This window comes from Solanum lycopersicum, chromosome 11, assembly GCF_036512215.1.
Source record: "Solanum lycopersicum chromosome 11, SLM_r2.1".
Lineage (NCBI taxonomy): Eukaryota > Viridiplantae > Streptophyta > Magnoliopsida > Solanales > Solanaceae > Solanum > Solanum lycopersicum.
Window position 1 is genome coordinate 37,190,457 of NC_090810.1, and position 13,968 is coordinate 37,204,424.

The 13,968-nt window shown below is 35.4% G+C and overlaps 1 protein-coding gene across 5 annotated transcripts in view; it reads right to left on the reverse strand.

Annotated features, from left to right (window-relative positions):
• Positions 1-352: 352 nt before the first annotated feature.
• Positions 353-13,968, reverse strand: part of LOC101246789 (intermembrane lipid transfer protein VPS13) — a 77,935-nt gene continuing 64,319 nt past the window's right edge. For all 5 annotated transcript variants that reach the window (XM_010314799.4, XM_010314798.4, XM_026028240.2 and 2 more), the window contains 14 exons: positions 13,369-13,642; positions 9,948-10,061; positions 9,787-9,870; positions 6,722-6,772; positions 6,462-6,638; positions 6,098-6,378; positions 5,636-6,004; positions 5,508-5,571; positions 5,182-5,328; positions 3,455-3,559; positions 3,280-3,390; positions 3,101-3,205; positions 1,359-1,428; positions 353-1,255 (listed from right to left, as the gene is read on the reverse strand). In XM_010314799.4, coding sequence (XP_010313101.2) covers positions 549-1,255; positions 1,359-1,428; positions 3,101-3,205; positions 3,280-3,390; positions 3,455-3,559; positions 5,182-5,328; positions 5,508-5,571; positions 5,636-6,004; positions 6,098-6,378; positions 6,462-6,638; positions 6,722-6,772; positions 9,787-9,870; positions 9,948-10,061; positions 13,369-13,642 — 2,659 coding nt within the window. In that variant the 3' untranslated portion in view covers positions 353-548. The remainder of the gene's footprint in view (positions 1,256-1,358; positions 1,429-3,100; positions 3,206-3,279; positions 3,391-3,454; positions 3,560-5,181; positions 5,329-5,507; positions 5,572-5,635; positions 6,005-6,097; positions 6,379-6,461; positions 6,639-6,721; positions 6,773-9,786; positions 9,871-9,947; positions 10,062-13,368; positions 13,643-13,968) is intronic.

Here is a 13,968-nt window from a genome sequence, read left to right on the forward strand (position 1 = left end):
CCTCTGTCATGAGTTGGGGAACCACCATGTATACTCTTACAATTTTTAACACCTATTTCCCTATTTATATGCCCATCTTTTTTTTTTCTTAGAAATTATCAAAAATCCCCGATTTTTCGTGCGTTATAGCCCAAGGATCTAGCACCTAGAGCACCCAAAAATAATTTCTCAAAAGTTTTGATGAGTACCTCCGTAATGAGTTAGGGAATTTCCATGTATACTAACACCATTTTAACGCCTAATTCTGCATTCAAATTGTAAGATTTCCTAAGAATCAAATCACCATGCATCGCAGTGACCAACATTTTCTGTATATCCACTGACCAAAAAAAAAACAAAAAAACCAACACAATTTCATTTAATTTTCCTTCAAACTATTGCTGATTTGCGAAGAGTCAGGAAGAGAAGGGCTGTGCCTTTAAAGAATTGGAAGTCCTAAACTAATTTAACAGTTATGGACATAAATTAACAGAAGAGGGGTAAAGTGTAGATTATGTACATAATGTACAATATACAGATGGAAAATTACTTGGATCCTTTATATCGTTCTATATTTGTCTCAGACTACTTTGATGAAGAAGATGCACAGAGCTCCGACCTTGTTCTTTTGCTTTGTCAATTGTAGATAGAAGTACCCGCAGGAAGTCTTCTGCTTCATCTTTTGATGTGAAAACCAAATTAGTCTGGAGTAGCGGAAGCGATGTGCGAGGATTGTTGTTCCATCTCTTTCCCTTTGGTCCCCAGCTTCTTTTATGTGAGATATGGTTCTGTCTTAACAATGCGTCTGAGCTACTTCCCACAATATGTACCTCATCATAGTCGTTATCAGCATGAATTACACTATCCATCCCAATTTCTGTTTCTACCAGCCACTCTGGGCTAGCAGGCACTCCTTGAAACTCGGGTATTCTGTATTTTACTAAACTGGGGCAAGACACGATTAATATAAGTCTCTCAGTGAGGATAACAAACTTCCCATCATGTCTAAGAGCTTTACACACTACTAATGTTTCTTCTTTGAGCTTAACATGGTCCTCAGCCTCTCTAAGTACAGATACTCCAATTGCTTCTTCCCAACAATAAGGCCGTAAAGGAAGTTCTCTATTTAAATGCCTTGGCAATCGGACCCTAAAGCGATGAGATCCCAGATTATGCAGTTTGCTCCGATTTCTGATGCTTTGTGCAGTTTTGCCGGTGATATCAAGGATACTGGCTGCTGGTCTTGCCACCAGTCCAGTCACTCCAAGAGCTATACCTGCAAGAAAAAACATATTATTTAAGAGAAGTCCTTTCACTTCCCAGGAGCTTCAATTTTCCAGCAATAGTGACCGGAAGAATAGCATAGATAAACTTGATACCTGAGAGAACTCCTGGAAGGCCATGTCTCTCTGCCCCATTGATAGGTGATTGCAATAGACCAGTCAGACCCTACAAATAAAAAATCGGGACCAATTTTTTAAAATATTTTTTAATGAAGGAATAATTTTATTAATAAAATGGGGAAACTCCCATATAAAAGTAATAAACCAAAAAAGAGAACCTACAAAAGTAGATGGTTATCTACCATGGTCAGACAGTCATCCGCACAAATAGAAATCTCACGAGTGTAAAAATAACAAAATACCCAGTGTAATCCCAACTTGGGAAAGAAATACCAAAGTGAAGAAGCAACCACAAAATATTGAAGATAGCATAACAAAGCCTTCTAACAAAAGAACGATACTACAACAAAATGATACTATAGTCGAAGTAGAAGAAACAACAGATAGTAACATAAATGGAAGGCCAGGAAGCTATTATGACTACTAGTATGAAAGGGTAAGTGAGACAACACAACTATCTACGTTCCCTAGACCCTAATATGTTTCCTTCATAACCTCCTATCTAAGGTCATATCCTTGGTAAGCTGAAGTTGCGTCAAGCCCATGCATCTATCTCAACATTCTCATATTTGCAACTTTCAGCTTTTAAATATGAAAATTGCTGACTGACAAATACTCTGCCCCATACAACATTATTGTTCTAAACCACTACTCTGTAGAACTTACCATTAAGTTTTGGTGGACCTTCTTATCACACAGAACTCTGGAGATGAGCTCCATTTCATCCACCTTGTACCAATACAACGTGCCATCATCATTAATTTTCCCACTAACTTGAATTTTGGCTTGTCCATTTAGTTTCTATCCATAGTTTCGTAGTGATGATCCGCTGGAATACTTGTCCTCCCAATTTCAGGAGTTTATGACTCACCAAGGAATAATTCACCATAACAGAATGGTGTAAAGGAAGAATAAGCATCTCATTGAAACTATTCACACTTCTCATTGAATCCCATGTTTCGTTGTATTTTTGGGGCAATGTAGTTCTTGCGTCTTATTATTAATAGAATACTTTGATCTTCTATTCAGAATCAGGTTCCACATTCCATACTATTTCCTCAGTCACATCTCTACTCTATCCCCCCGTGTCTTTGGGAGAACATGCTCATAACTTAGCCTAAAGAAAGATGAATTATCCCTCATGCTTTCAAATGTGTCTTTCATGATTACTCTCAAATTCTAAAAGGGTATCATTGTTATTTACTTGGTCTTAATCGAAGTATTTTTTTAGAAAGATAATGTTGTATTCCCCAGCATTAAGGATATGATGGAGATAGACAATTCAGTAATATTTTTCTCCTATATTTCTCACATTTACTAAAAACAAAACAACCAGAAAATGTTATAAAACGGTGACCCATTCCCTATCCCGGGTTTCTGGACATAAAGCACCAACTTGATGAACACTCAACAGGGTTCTCTTGATGAACACTTCATTTCCCTCTTTTGACATATACCTCTTTTGCCACCCTGCAAGTCTTCTTTCAACCCTTTCTTAGGTATGAATAGCAAACAAGAAATGAATCAAAATTGCAAGACATTAACTTTCAATAAACGCTAATCCTTCTTTAGCGCCTAGCGGTGACGTCTTGACACACATGAGATACAGTGAGACTCCAAGTAGCTATAGTATTCTAAAGGCGTGAAGAGTTGAAGGTATAAAAGAGGAAGTGAATAGGCCTCTATGCCCATGCGACTAAGAACTGAAAATAACATACCTCAAAAAATTCATTTATCACCCCTTTGCTATGGGTTGATATTCCCTTCTGGTGTCTTTCCATATTTCCGACAGCCTGATCATCAAAAGTAAATGCCACGATACCCTACAAGATGAAGTAAATTAATATGAGGGTCAGATAACACACAGAATTGAAAATGTTGATTGACGCAAAAGTACCTTGTGTGCAGCTTTGCTGAATTGGGTGGCAGCATCACTTAAGGCATAGACGGTGTTACTCAAAAGACTAGCGGTCCCTTGTGCCATGCCTTTAATTAACCCTGCACGAGTCTGCAGAAAGAAGTGGGTTTACATCTAGTTGGAAGGATAAAAGAGCAGAAAATGCACAAGGTACCTGGAAAACACTTTGTACAGGAGCTGACAAGAAATCTTTGAGGCCAAGACCCATGCTCCTTGCAAACCCCATAGGATTTCCGATAACTCCTGCTGAACCAAATACCTGCAGCAAACTACCATTTATCACTGTCCATAACCACTAAGACCATTGCAAGAAACAAATTGTCCAGTTAATAAATGAACAACTATCAGATTGAAGATAATAAATCGAAGCTTGGCTCTTTAAATAATTTACCAACATAGGCAAATGGATACTTACACGGAAACCAACAAATTAGTCCATCTGAATAGCACTGAGCGACAAAAAACACTTAATGGGGAAGGTTTTTTATGAATCATTACAAGTATGACATCACTACAAAAATTTGTTAATTCCACAGTTAAAAGCAAGTACATTTCCATACTATTTTAAGCTGGAGAACTTCTTCCAGTTTTAGGTATTCGGAGAAATGAATTGAAGTTCAGAAGCATTAGTATTGTCAATTGTCAGGTCTAGTCATAGTAAGATATCTAGGTTTTCCCACCTGTAATTTCTGCAGCATCCCAGGGTTCTTCTCTCTCCTCTTCAAGCTTATGCTTTTCTCTTAGAGACATTGCATAGAGCTTTAAGAGTTATAGCCAAGGCATTTGGGATAGTTGATAATGAGAGATACTATGATTTGAAGGATCTGGAATGCCTAAAAGAAAGCTAGATATTTGATTTAAAGCCAGATGCGATCATTAGGTGTTACAGCAGATGAAGAAGAAAAACCGAGCACCAACAATGAGGTAACTAGTACAATCTTCTTGAGTATAACACCACAGAAGTTCCCCACACAGCATGCAATCGAGTTGGTCCCTCAACAGATAATTTAAAGTTGGATTCTCAATCTATTAATCTACCCACAAAGTTCAGAGTATATTTTGGTCCAACCAATTAAATATATTTTACATTTAAATTTGATAGGTAAGATAAGCTCTTCTCCCCTTCTCTTTACGTCCTAAAAGCAAAACAGGGAATCTCTGCCATGCCAGCAAAGACAGACAGTGGAGAAAACTCTTCCACCTAAAACCAGAAAACCAGTTGAGAATGGGTAACAATGTCTAAAATATCCACTGAGAAACTTAGGCTGTTATTGGAATAAACTCTCTTCACACACCTTTCACATTTAAATACAAATTGAATATAATGAGACTTGAAGCTTGTTCTATTCCAATGAAGCTCACATAGCAAGACCAGGTATGTAGTGCAAGCAAAGCCTAGACCTTTTGCCGACTCAACTCCTCAAGCTTTATACCGGGATCTGAAATTCTGCTTGACATATGAATCAGAAGTCAGAACTGGGATGCTCTAGCCTAGACCTGATATTCAAGGCGCAGTCTGGTTTTGCCCGGAGAAGTATCAAGAACAATGTTTTCTTTTAGATTAAGAATGTGTGAGTTAAAATTCTCCAACTCTTCTACTGAAACTAGTCCACTGAAATCCCTAGCAGATATGAGAGATCATGTTAGTGATTAAGCCTGACGACTCTTAAGTACTCAAATTTTCTTTCAAAGGGGCTCAAGAAGAGGTAATGGAACTGCAACAGAGTGGTGCACACACTTCTGACAGGATTTCAGTCAATTGAGTTATACACGAGTGTGATAATTTGAAGAGAAAATTCTCCATCTACCCATCTACTGAAGGAGGAGCAGAGGTTAAGTGGTTAATTACAGGGAAGACAGTTAAAGGTGTACCGAATTTACCTTGTACATCTCATGAAGAAATTGTCGTGTGTAATGCTCGGCAAGTATCTCTTGAACGGATTCCCAGCTAGCTAGCTGATGTGAAAGGATTACTTGTTTAAGGTGAATTTGTGCTCCCTCGATATCAGCAAGTGCCATAAGACCCCTCTGTGAAAGTCAATGTCATATGTCTTGAGAAGTACATATATAATGAATTTTGCGAAGTGAAAAATTTAGCAATAAATAGTATTTTTATAAGATGGTTTCTCAAGCTGATTATTACAACTAAGCATAGATTAATAATTTAGAAAATCATCATGTTTCCACCATCCTTCATACAGCCTTACATGTATAAGAGATTCTCCAGATGTAAGCACTCCATTTCGAAGCAACCAGGGACTGCTGGAGAAACTACAAAAAGTAGTTCAATGTTATAAGCATACAGTAAAGTCAATGAAAACATGATATGAATTACCTTAAAGTCAACTTGATCGGTGCCACATCAAACAACTCAACATAAATCTTCTTCTGCTTTTTGGCTAGAAGGTGAATCTGTTGCCAGGGGGCTCCAATAGGGACTATCGAAGGTAGCAAAGAGGTCCTATTGCTGTTTTCTTGAAACATAGGAATATTAACCGAGTAGTATTCATTCACATTTGATTTCTTGGGTGCCCAATCTATGGAGTTAGAGGTGTTCATAATTGAAACACCATCAAAAAGAAGATGGTCTGTTGCATTAGAATGCTGTAACACTCTGCTCTGCAACCTTGAAGATAACGTTTTAATAAAATCAAACAAACTCAAGATTACATCCTGATCAAGTTCAAGATGACAATCTGCCACTCTGCAAGAAAATAGACTAGTCAGGCAGTGATAAAACATGATAGATGTTGATAGAGTTCGAGACCAGTACATTTGTTTTGAATCAGTTTCAGACCTTAGACTTATCTGCTCGAAGGAAACAAGTGACAGATAACGATTCTTCCATTTCGTCACCACCAATGAAAGAACCGGTTCTCGTGAGCTCTCCAAAACACTTTCTGCCCTAATTCCACCAGTAATACCGTTACTAACATCAAACGACAAGATGACAGGGTAAGGTGTACATGTTAACTGATTATCAATTTGCAAGGATGTGATTTGCAAGGAGAATCTCTGTTGATCTACATTCTGTGTGAAATCAACTGTGATGTCTCTTGCACAAGCGAAAAATAGTTCCTGAAAAGAATTGGTATGACAACTCAAAGCATTTTACATTGAATCTTACAATAATAATTTTCACTTACAACCATAGAAAGTACCTCTGGCATGGAGCTTATTAGAGAGATGCCAACATACGGAACGTCCACCAATATTCTCTCCTTGCAGTCAGCAGAATTGTCGTGCTTCACTATCTGGTTTTTATCTTTAGACTCATAGATGTGCGGACCGTTCAAACCACTCAATACATGGTAACTTGAATCAATGATGCTCAAAATCTGTATTTGTAAAATAAAACTGTAACTATAAAACAGACATGAAAAGAATGATGGTCTTGAAATTTAAAGCATCATCAATGCACCTTGACTGCCCCTTCAGAGTGGACAGACACAATCAGAGTTCTTTGAGGCTTCTGAAAAAAGTAAGCAGACGTCATATGTGTAAGAAAGGTAACTAGATTAGCATATAAATGGCTGGAAAAATATTAATTATGTTCTCATATAAAATATAATATAGAGAATGGTGATTAATATACAGAGAATGATAAGGGAACTTGTTACAAAACAAGATAAGAGAATGGCAAGGCTATTAAACCTTAGGAAAGCACTAGTAGATGAAAGCAACATAAAAGAACCACAATGCAGAGATCATCAACTACCGACTTTGTACTTTTTTTTGGATCAGTACAAGATTGTAGTATCTGCAATCCTCTTTTGCACATAAGCCAGACTTTTAACTTAATATATCCAAGTTCTCCAATTCACAAGGCAATAACCTGTCTGCTATTTTGAGCAAGTATCTTACATCATTTCAGGTGTCAGTGATTGAAATCACAAGGTACTTTTTCAGCATGTACTAAAAAATAATGTGACAAATGCCGACCAGTTGATAAAACTACCTTCTATATGAAGCCATACAAAAAGTGGAAAACCATTCACTAAGAACAGATATCATGGATCTCTTACAATTGAACAAAACAAGACAAAGAGACAAGTGCAGTTTCTGCTTTCAATTTATACACACACACACACACACACACACACTACAACAACAACAAATATGTCTTGACTCCAAATAAGTTGAGATAGGCTATATAAATTCTCATTGTCCATATTTTAAGGTCATCTTAATCCAATATAAAATATAAATAGAAGGCACACAAAGTTCTCTATATTTACTATTGGAATATAAATCATTGACAGTCCTAAAAGATTTGTAGAAGGCATTGGGTGTAAACTAAATATACTAAGAAGGACGCATGGTAGACTAAGCTCCCACTATACGAGGGGTATGGGGAAGGGCCGGACCACAAGAGTCTATTGTACACAGCCTTACCCTGCCTTTCTTCTAGAGACTGTTTCCACAGGACGAACGGTGACCTTTTGGTCACATGGCAACAACTTTACCAGTTACACCAAGACTCCCCTTCATCGCCTAACTCTAAGATAAATATATTAACATGGCTAAACATAATCCTAACTAAATTGTATCATCATCGCCTATTTGGATCTTTATGCTCCAACTTGCCCTATTTATCGCTTCATCTGCATGGATGCTATGAAAGAGAAATTGAGATAAAACAAAGCTTGATTAATCCCTCAGCTAATGAGGTTTCAAATAACTAACTGTATATGTTTTAGGGAAGGAGAGAAAATTAGTACATAACTACAACATAATTAAAAAGAACAAACAAGCTACATAGTACTCCCTCCGTTTAAAAAAAAAAGACCTAGTTTGACTTGGCACGAAGTCAACAAAATGAAGAAGACCATTCAATCTTGTCATCCTAAATTAAAGTTAAGTCAAATGAAAAAAATGCCCTTTAATTTTGTGGCCTTAAGCATGCCATGAGGAAAGTTGAAATTAAAATGTTTCCACAAAAAAGGGAAGGGGTTATTCTCTTTGAACCAAACTATAAAGGAAAAGAGGTCATTCTTTTTATTCGAATATTCTCTCTCAAGCTAGTGCATACAAACCAAATGTACCAAACTTGCTACATATACAACGTGTTCTATACGTGGCAAGGGGCTTGGTGAATATATCAGGGTGTTGATCCTTTGACTGGTTGAACTTTGTGACATGTCTTCTGAAACTGCATCTATTCTATGATGAAAATGACAAATCAATTTCCCAGTGTTAGAGCCTCTCACAAAACAATGGATTTGATTCATTATGAAGTAAAACCTGATTGTCACACACAAGTTCCATTTAACCGATCTCTCTAAATTTCAACTCTTTATTAGTTGCTTCATCTATATGAATTCACATACAGCTCGTGGCTGACATTCTGCTTCTGAACTCAATCTAGCAACTACAATTTGTTTCTTACTTATTCTAAAACAATAAATTTCCCTCAACTACAACGTATTATCCAGAGTTGGATCGTTTGTCAAAGGGAAACCCTGCCCAATTTGCATCTGTATATCCAACAAATTACTCTGTCTTTGGGTAACAGTCAAATCATTGGAGCAGATTTTATGTGTCGACGGATACACATAACTGCATCCAAACGACTGTCACAAGGTGAATCCAATATCTGACTTCTAACATATATCAGGAAGCAATGTCATGTTGTTTCACCTTGAGGTAATTAACATGCCACCGACCTCCTATATCTTCCAGGATCACTTAGGGACTTCCTATAACCTGGAAGAATTTAATATTTGGATCCATCAGAGTATCAACAGGCCTACATTTGACATTCCTGTCTCAAGAATATTAAGAGCGTACTTCCTATGTGAAGCAACTTAATTTGATTAGTATGAAGGTGCTAAAAGAGGTTATGTTTCAATTTGGTAATTTCTTCTTCATTATTACCTGTTCTAACTTTATCATCAATATACACCATCAAATACGTGCACAAACCAGGAACAGAGTTATGAAACAACATAGGATCAGCAATGTTCTGATTTTTTTTAATCAGAAAAAAAAATCAAAAATGGAAAAGGTTATTAACGGGCATCCTTTTTCTTTGGCTAAGGAAGTGAAAATCCTTTTTCCACTTTCCAAATTGAAGATAAAATATAATCCCTTTTGAAGTACTCCTTTATCTTGCATGTTTCCTTTTCAACTGACCAATAATCTGATTGTAGCTCCATTTAAACGGCTTTAAGGAATTAATGATAATATTTGTAGCAAAATATTGTTTGTCTTTTGTTACACGAAAATATCTTTTTAAGTTATTGGTGTATACTGGTCTAACTAGTTCAGACAACAGAATTGATATTTAAGGCAACATTAGTTTCTAATTAATAATTCAATTACAGACTTTTTATATTTACTAATTTACACAACAAACCAACAGGTGTTGGTATTACCAGGCTATGACAACAGCAAGAATAGGATTCGGGTCAAGTATGAAAAAGTACTATGGGGAGTACAAACTCTGCTTAAACTTTACAAACTGAATTATAAAAAGTGAATTACCTCAGGAGTGGCAGGTAGGTGAATGGGTGCATAGTCTTTAACATCATCTAGAGCATATGATCCTATAACACGTTCCCCCGGGACCTAAAACATCCAGAGAAAACTTTACGAACAGAGACCTGCTTAAAACCCATTTAGCTTTTAAATATTGCAAAACATACCTCAATAGTGAGACGATGTGGATAGCAGGGTTCATCCCACGCATAAGGGCAAGAAGTGTAGGCATGTACCATAGTTTCAAATGTTTCACACCTTTGTTGATAAACACGTAGCCGCTTGAACAAACAAAGAAGAAAAAGGCGAATAAGTTTAAGATCAACTAAGCTGAAAACTAACTTTTAATATGCTGGTAAAAAATTGGTATGAGCAAGCTTGTAACATAGGACAGAAATATATATCAAGCTTTTCACCATTAATAAAACTATAAATTAAAAGGGCACCAGCACTCCATATCCCAATTTTCTGATTTGATATTACCAGAATGGTGAGAAACTACTGCAGTACAAGATGTCTAAAACAATTGTTGGAATTTTAGGATAATTTAAGGTTAACACTCTTCTCAGTTGAGTTTAAATTTACTTCCTAGAGGTGGTAAGCTTTTACCACATCTGAAAGGCCTAATTCTTTTGACACCTAAAACAATGGAGTTGAGAAACTTAGTGGACATAGTGATGGTAAATCATTTAGTCTCCGATCCTTTATTTTCTTCGGCCCATATATTTCCTGTTTGTAAAGAGGATTGGATGTCCTTTGGAGAAAACCATATTTTGAAAGTTTCTCCTTTTTGATATATCTCTTATATATGGCCAAGTTGGCCTTGTTATTATCTATGCAAACTTTACTTGATGAAAAAAGAACAATTCATTAATCATATATCGTATATTTATATAAAAGAGAACCCTAGGCCCGCAATGTGGCGCCACCACACGCAAGAATTTCCTTTTAAATTTATTTATTTCCAAAATTAGTTTTCCTCTTTCATGAAAAAAATGTGACTTATTGAAAAGTTGCGACTTTTATGAAAAGTAGTGACTTACTTACTGACACCACTCTCAATAAGTTGGTGAATAAAATTGTTATTCTTTAAACATTTTGTAATAGAGGGGAACAATTTTCTTAAGAGGATATTGTGCATTAAGTGGACTTGATTTTTTCCTTTCTATTTCATTCTATTTTTACATATCCTAGTATGTTTTGTTACACTCATTAATTTATGTTTATGATATTAATTATTGTTTTAGAGCTCATGTTTTAAACTCCGTTGTTTATGTTTCTGCAAAGTTATTATCTCTAATTATATTGAACATATGCACATATAGTACGTATATTCATTGTGCAGAAAATAATTATCGTACTCAGTTCGACAAATTCATGTTTTGATATTCTATGTTAAATTCTATAACTTAAAAGTACTATATATAAGCTTACATATTATCTATTTTTACGTAGATATGAAATTTCTCACTTAACATTTGAAGAAATTCATTATGAAAGTTCAAAAGTTATAATTGCTTTCATGTTCGTAATTTCTATTTTGAATATGTTAACAAACTTTTGAATTTTCTCCGAAGACGACATATATCACAATTGTATAGTCTATGCAACTTAAATGTTTCTTTTTATTACGAAATGCCTTCGTATATATATTCCTATTTTCTTCTAATTTTCCTTATAATGTTGATTAAAGAACAAAATGAATTATTATTTCGTGAATAATTCATTCATTAGAGGTTTTTAAGTCATGTGATAATGATAAATAATTAAATTAATGTTGGAATATTGTTAATATTTCTTTAAGAATCCATTTTTCCATTATTTTTAATGTATGGATATTAGTAAAAAATTATTTGCAAGTTTAATGCAATTATTATTTATTACCGCGCAAAGCACGTGCAAATTACCTAATCAATTCAATAATTTTGATGACTTGGCTAAGTGAATAAACCAATATTTCCTAATTCAGTAGATATCATTACCTGTGGATTAGGAATGACTATGCAATTTAATACTTAACCTAAAACAAACTTCCAGGGGAAAAAACTTGGAAAGATATCAATTTACTTGACGAAATCTTCGACCTTCCTTATATTATAGAGAACTTAAATGTCTCTGACAAAATATATTGGGTAAGATATGGATCTCCTCTAGGTAGCTGAAGCTTTTGGATAAGGTTAACAGGTGAGATATACACAATTAATTGATGATAGATTGATATCTTACCGTACTTCCCTCAAATAAAGTAAATTTCCCACATGTGGGTACCATGTTGAAAACCCAATGAAAACAATAAATTTATTTAGAAGTAAAAAGTTACTACTTAAGGATAACAAGGACAGTAGTGTGCAAATTAGAGATGGAAATCACCCATCCACCCTTTTAAAATGAGGAAACCTGATGACATTCACTAGACTTTTGGATACTTTATGTTCTTTTTAGTTGAATAACTTTAGTCCATTGTTCTTAAATAAGAATATATGATAAATTTTATCCTTTTGGTAGCTTACATCTATTTAAAGAATTTGCTGCAGAAATATGTCACGGAATCCTACATTTGTCCCTAGATTTAGACAATTATTTTCATCTCGTGGTGTCATGTTTCCAACCTTGCATTTGTTCACAATTTACATTTGCTACAGGTATCCTATGCCACTCAGCAATGACATCTTATCTTATACCAATCAAACTTAGACCAGTATTATCAAAGGTGCACTTAGGCCCTGAAGCGAGACTCAAAACATGTTGAGCATTTCACCTAGCTTAATGTGCATTTCAGTGGTCATCAAAATTCTAAGACATATTTCTCCTTGTCAATGAGAATTTCCCAAAGAGGCCACACTAAACAATTGATATATATATATATATATATATATATATATATATATATATATATATATGTATGTATGTATGTATGTATATGTATGTATGTATGTATGTATTTATTTTATCTCAATTTGCGCTTACGGCCGTTGCTTTATTTGCATTTAAAACCCCAAATACCTTAGAACTTTTTTGCGCTTTTGATAACGCATTTTCGTTAGATAATTAGGGTGGCGGTGGTGAAACTATCGAAGGTTACTTTAAAGTAAGTTTCTTATGGTAACAAAAAAACTAGAAAATATTTTACATGTCTTGTTGTGGCTTATAATGTTGTCCCACATTTGCTGAGGGATGGGTTATTCATCTTTTCTCAAATGGTTTTGGGCATGAGCTAACTTTTGAGTTGAGTTAGACCCAAGATCCATCTTGTATCAGACCACACACATATCTAAGTTTCACATGTCACAACCCAAAAATTGTCAAAATGAATTTTCAAATACACACCTGATTCTTTTCCATGGGTCAAGAACATAAAAAATTATTTTTGACAACCTACTTGTGGGAAGACTTAAACTGAGTACCTTTGCCTACCTTGGTACCATGATAAGAAATAGATCTTGGGCCTAACTCAATCCGAGAAGTTAGGTGATGAAGTGAGGATTACACAAAACCACATCTTGAGACAAATAACCCAACCCACCACCAATGCCGGGCACTTAACAAATACAAAGTTACAAGCTATTGTATTGCATTGAAAGAAAATACCTCTTGGGAGAAATTGTCAATACGGTACGGCATAAAGCCGGTATCATCTTCTGACACAAGAATCAGGTTTGTTCCCGACTGACCATGAGGGCTGCCGACGATTTTATCATCTCTAATTGAGACATCAGCAGTCTGAACTTCCACACATATCATGTTCACAGCACCAGAGAGAAAATTTCGCATTTTAACCTGAGTATCACCTAGATGTTCTGGCAAGAAGCAACCAGACCATTGCCATCCAGGTTCAGCAAATTGAATAGAGACTAGCAACTCCCTGGTAAACATTGACACATAATAAATAACAAGAATAAGAAAAAAAAAAAGAACGAAATTTACGCGAATCACAATTCTGCTTTTTGTTCGTCCAAAATTAAAACGTTTTTGCCTGCCAACTTAACTAATCACTTGTTTCACAAGAATAGTGTCAGAAACACATCTTACCGATGACTATTCCCACAACATATGGTCCCTCACATTTAACAATATCTGTTCCCACGATAATCTCACCCTCGTCAATTACCCCTTATAGATCCGAGCAAATTCATAAAGAGAATCAAGTGTTCATTAGGATCCTTGGCAATGATAATGGCAAATTAAAAA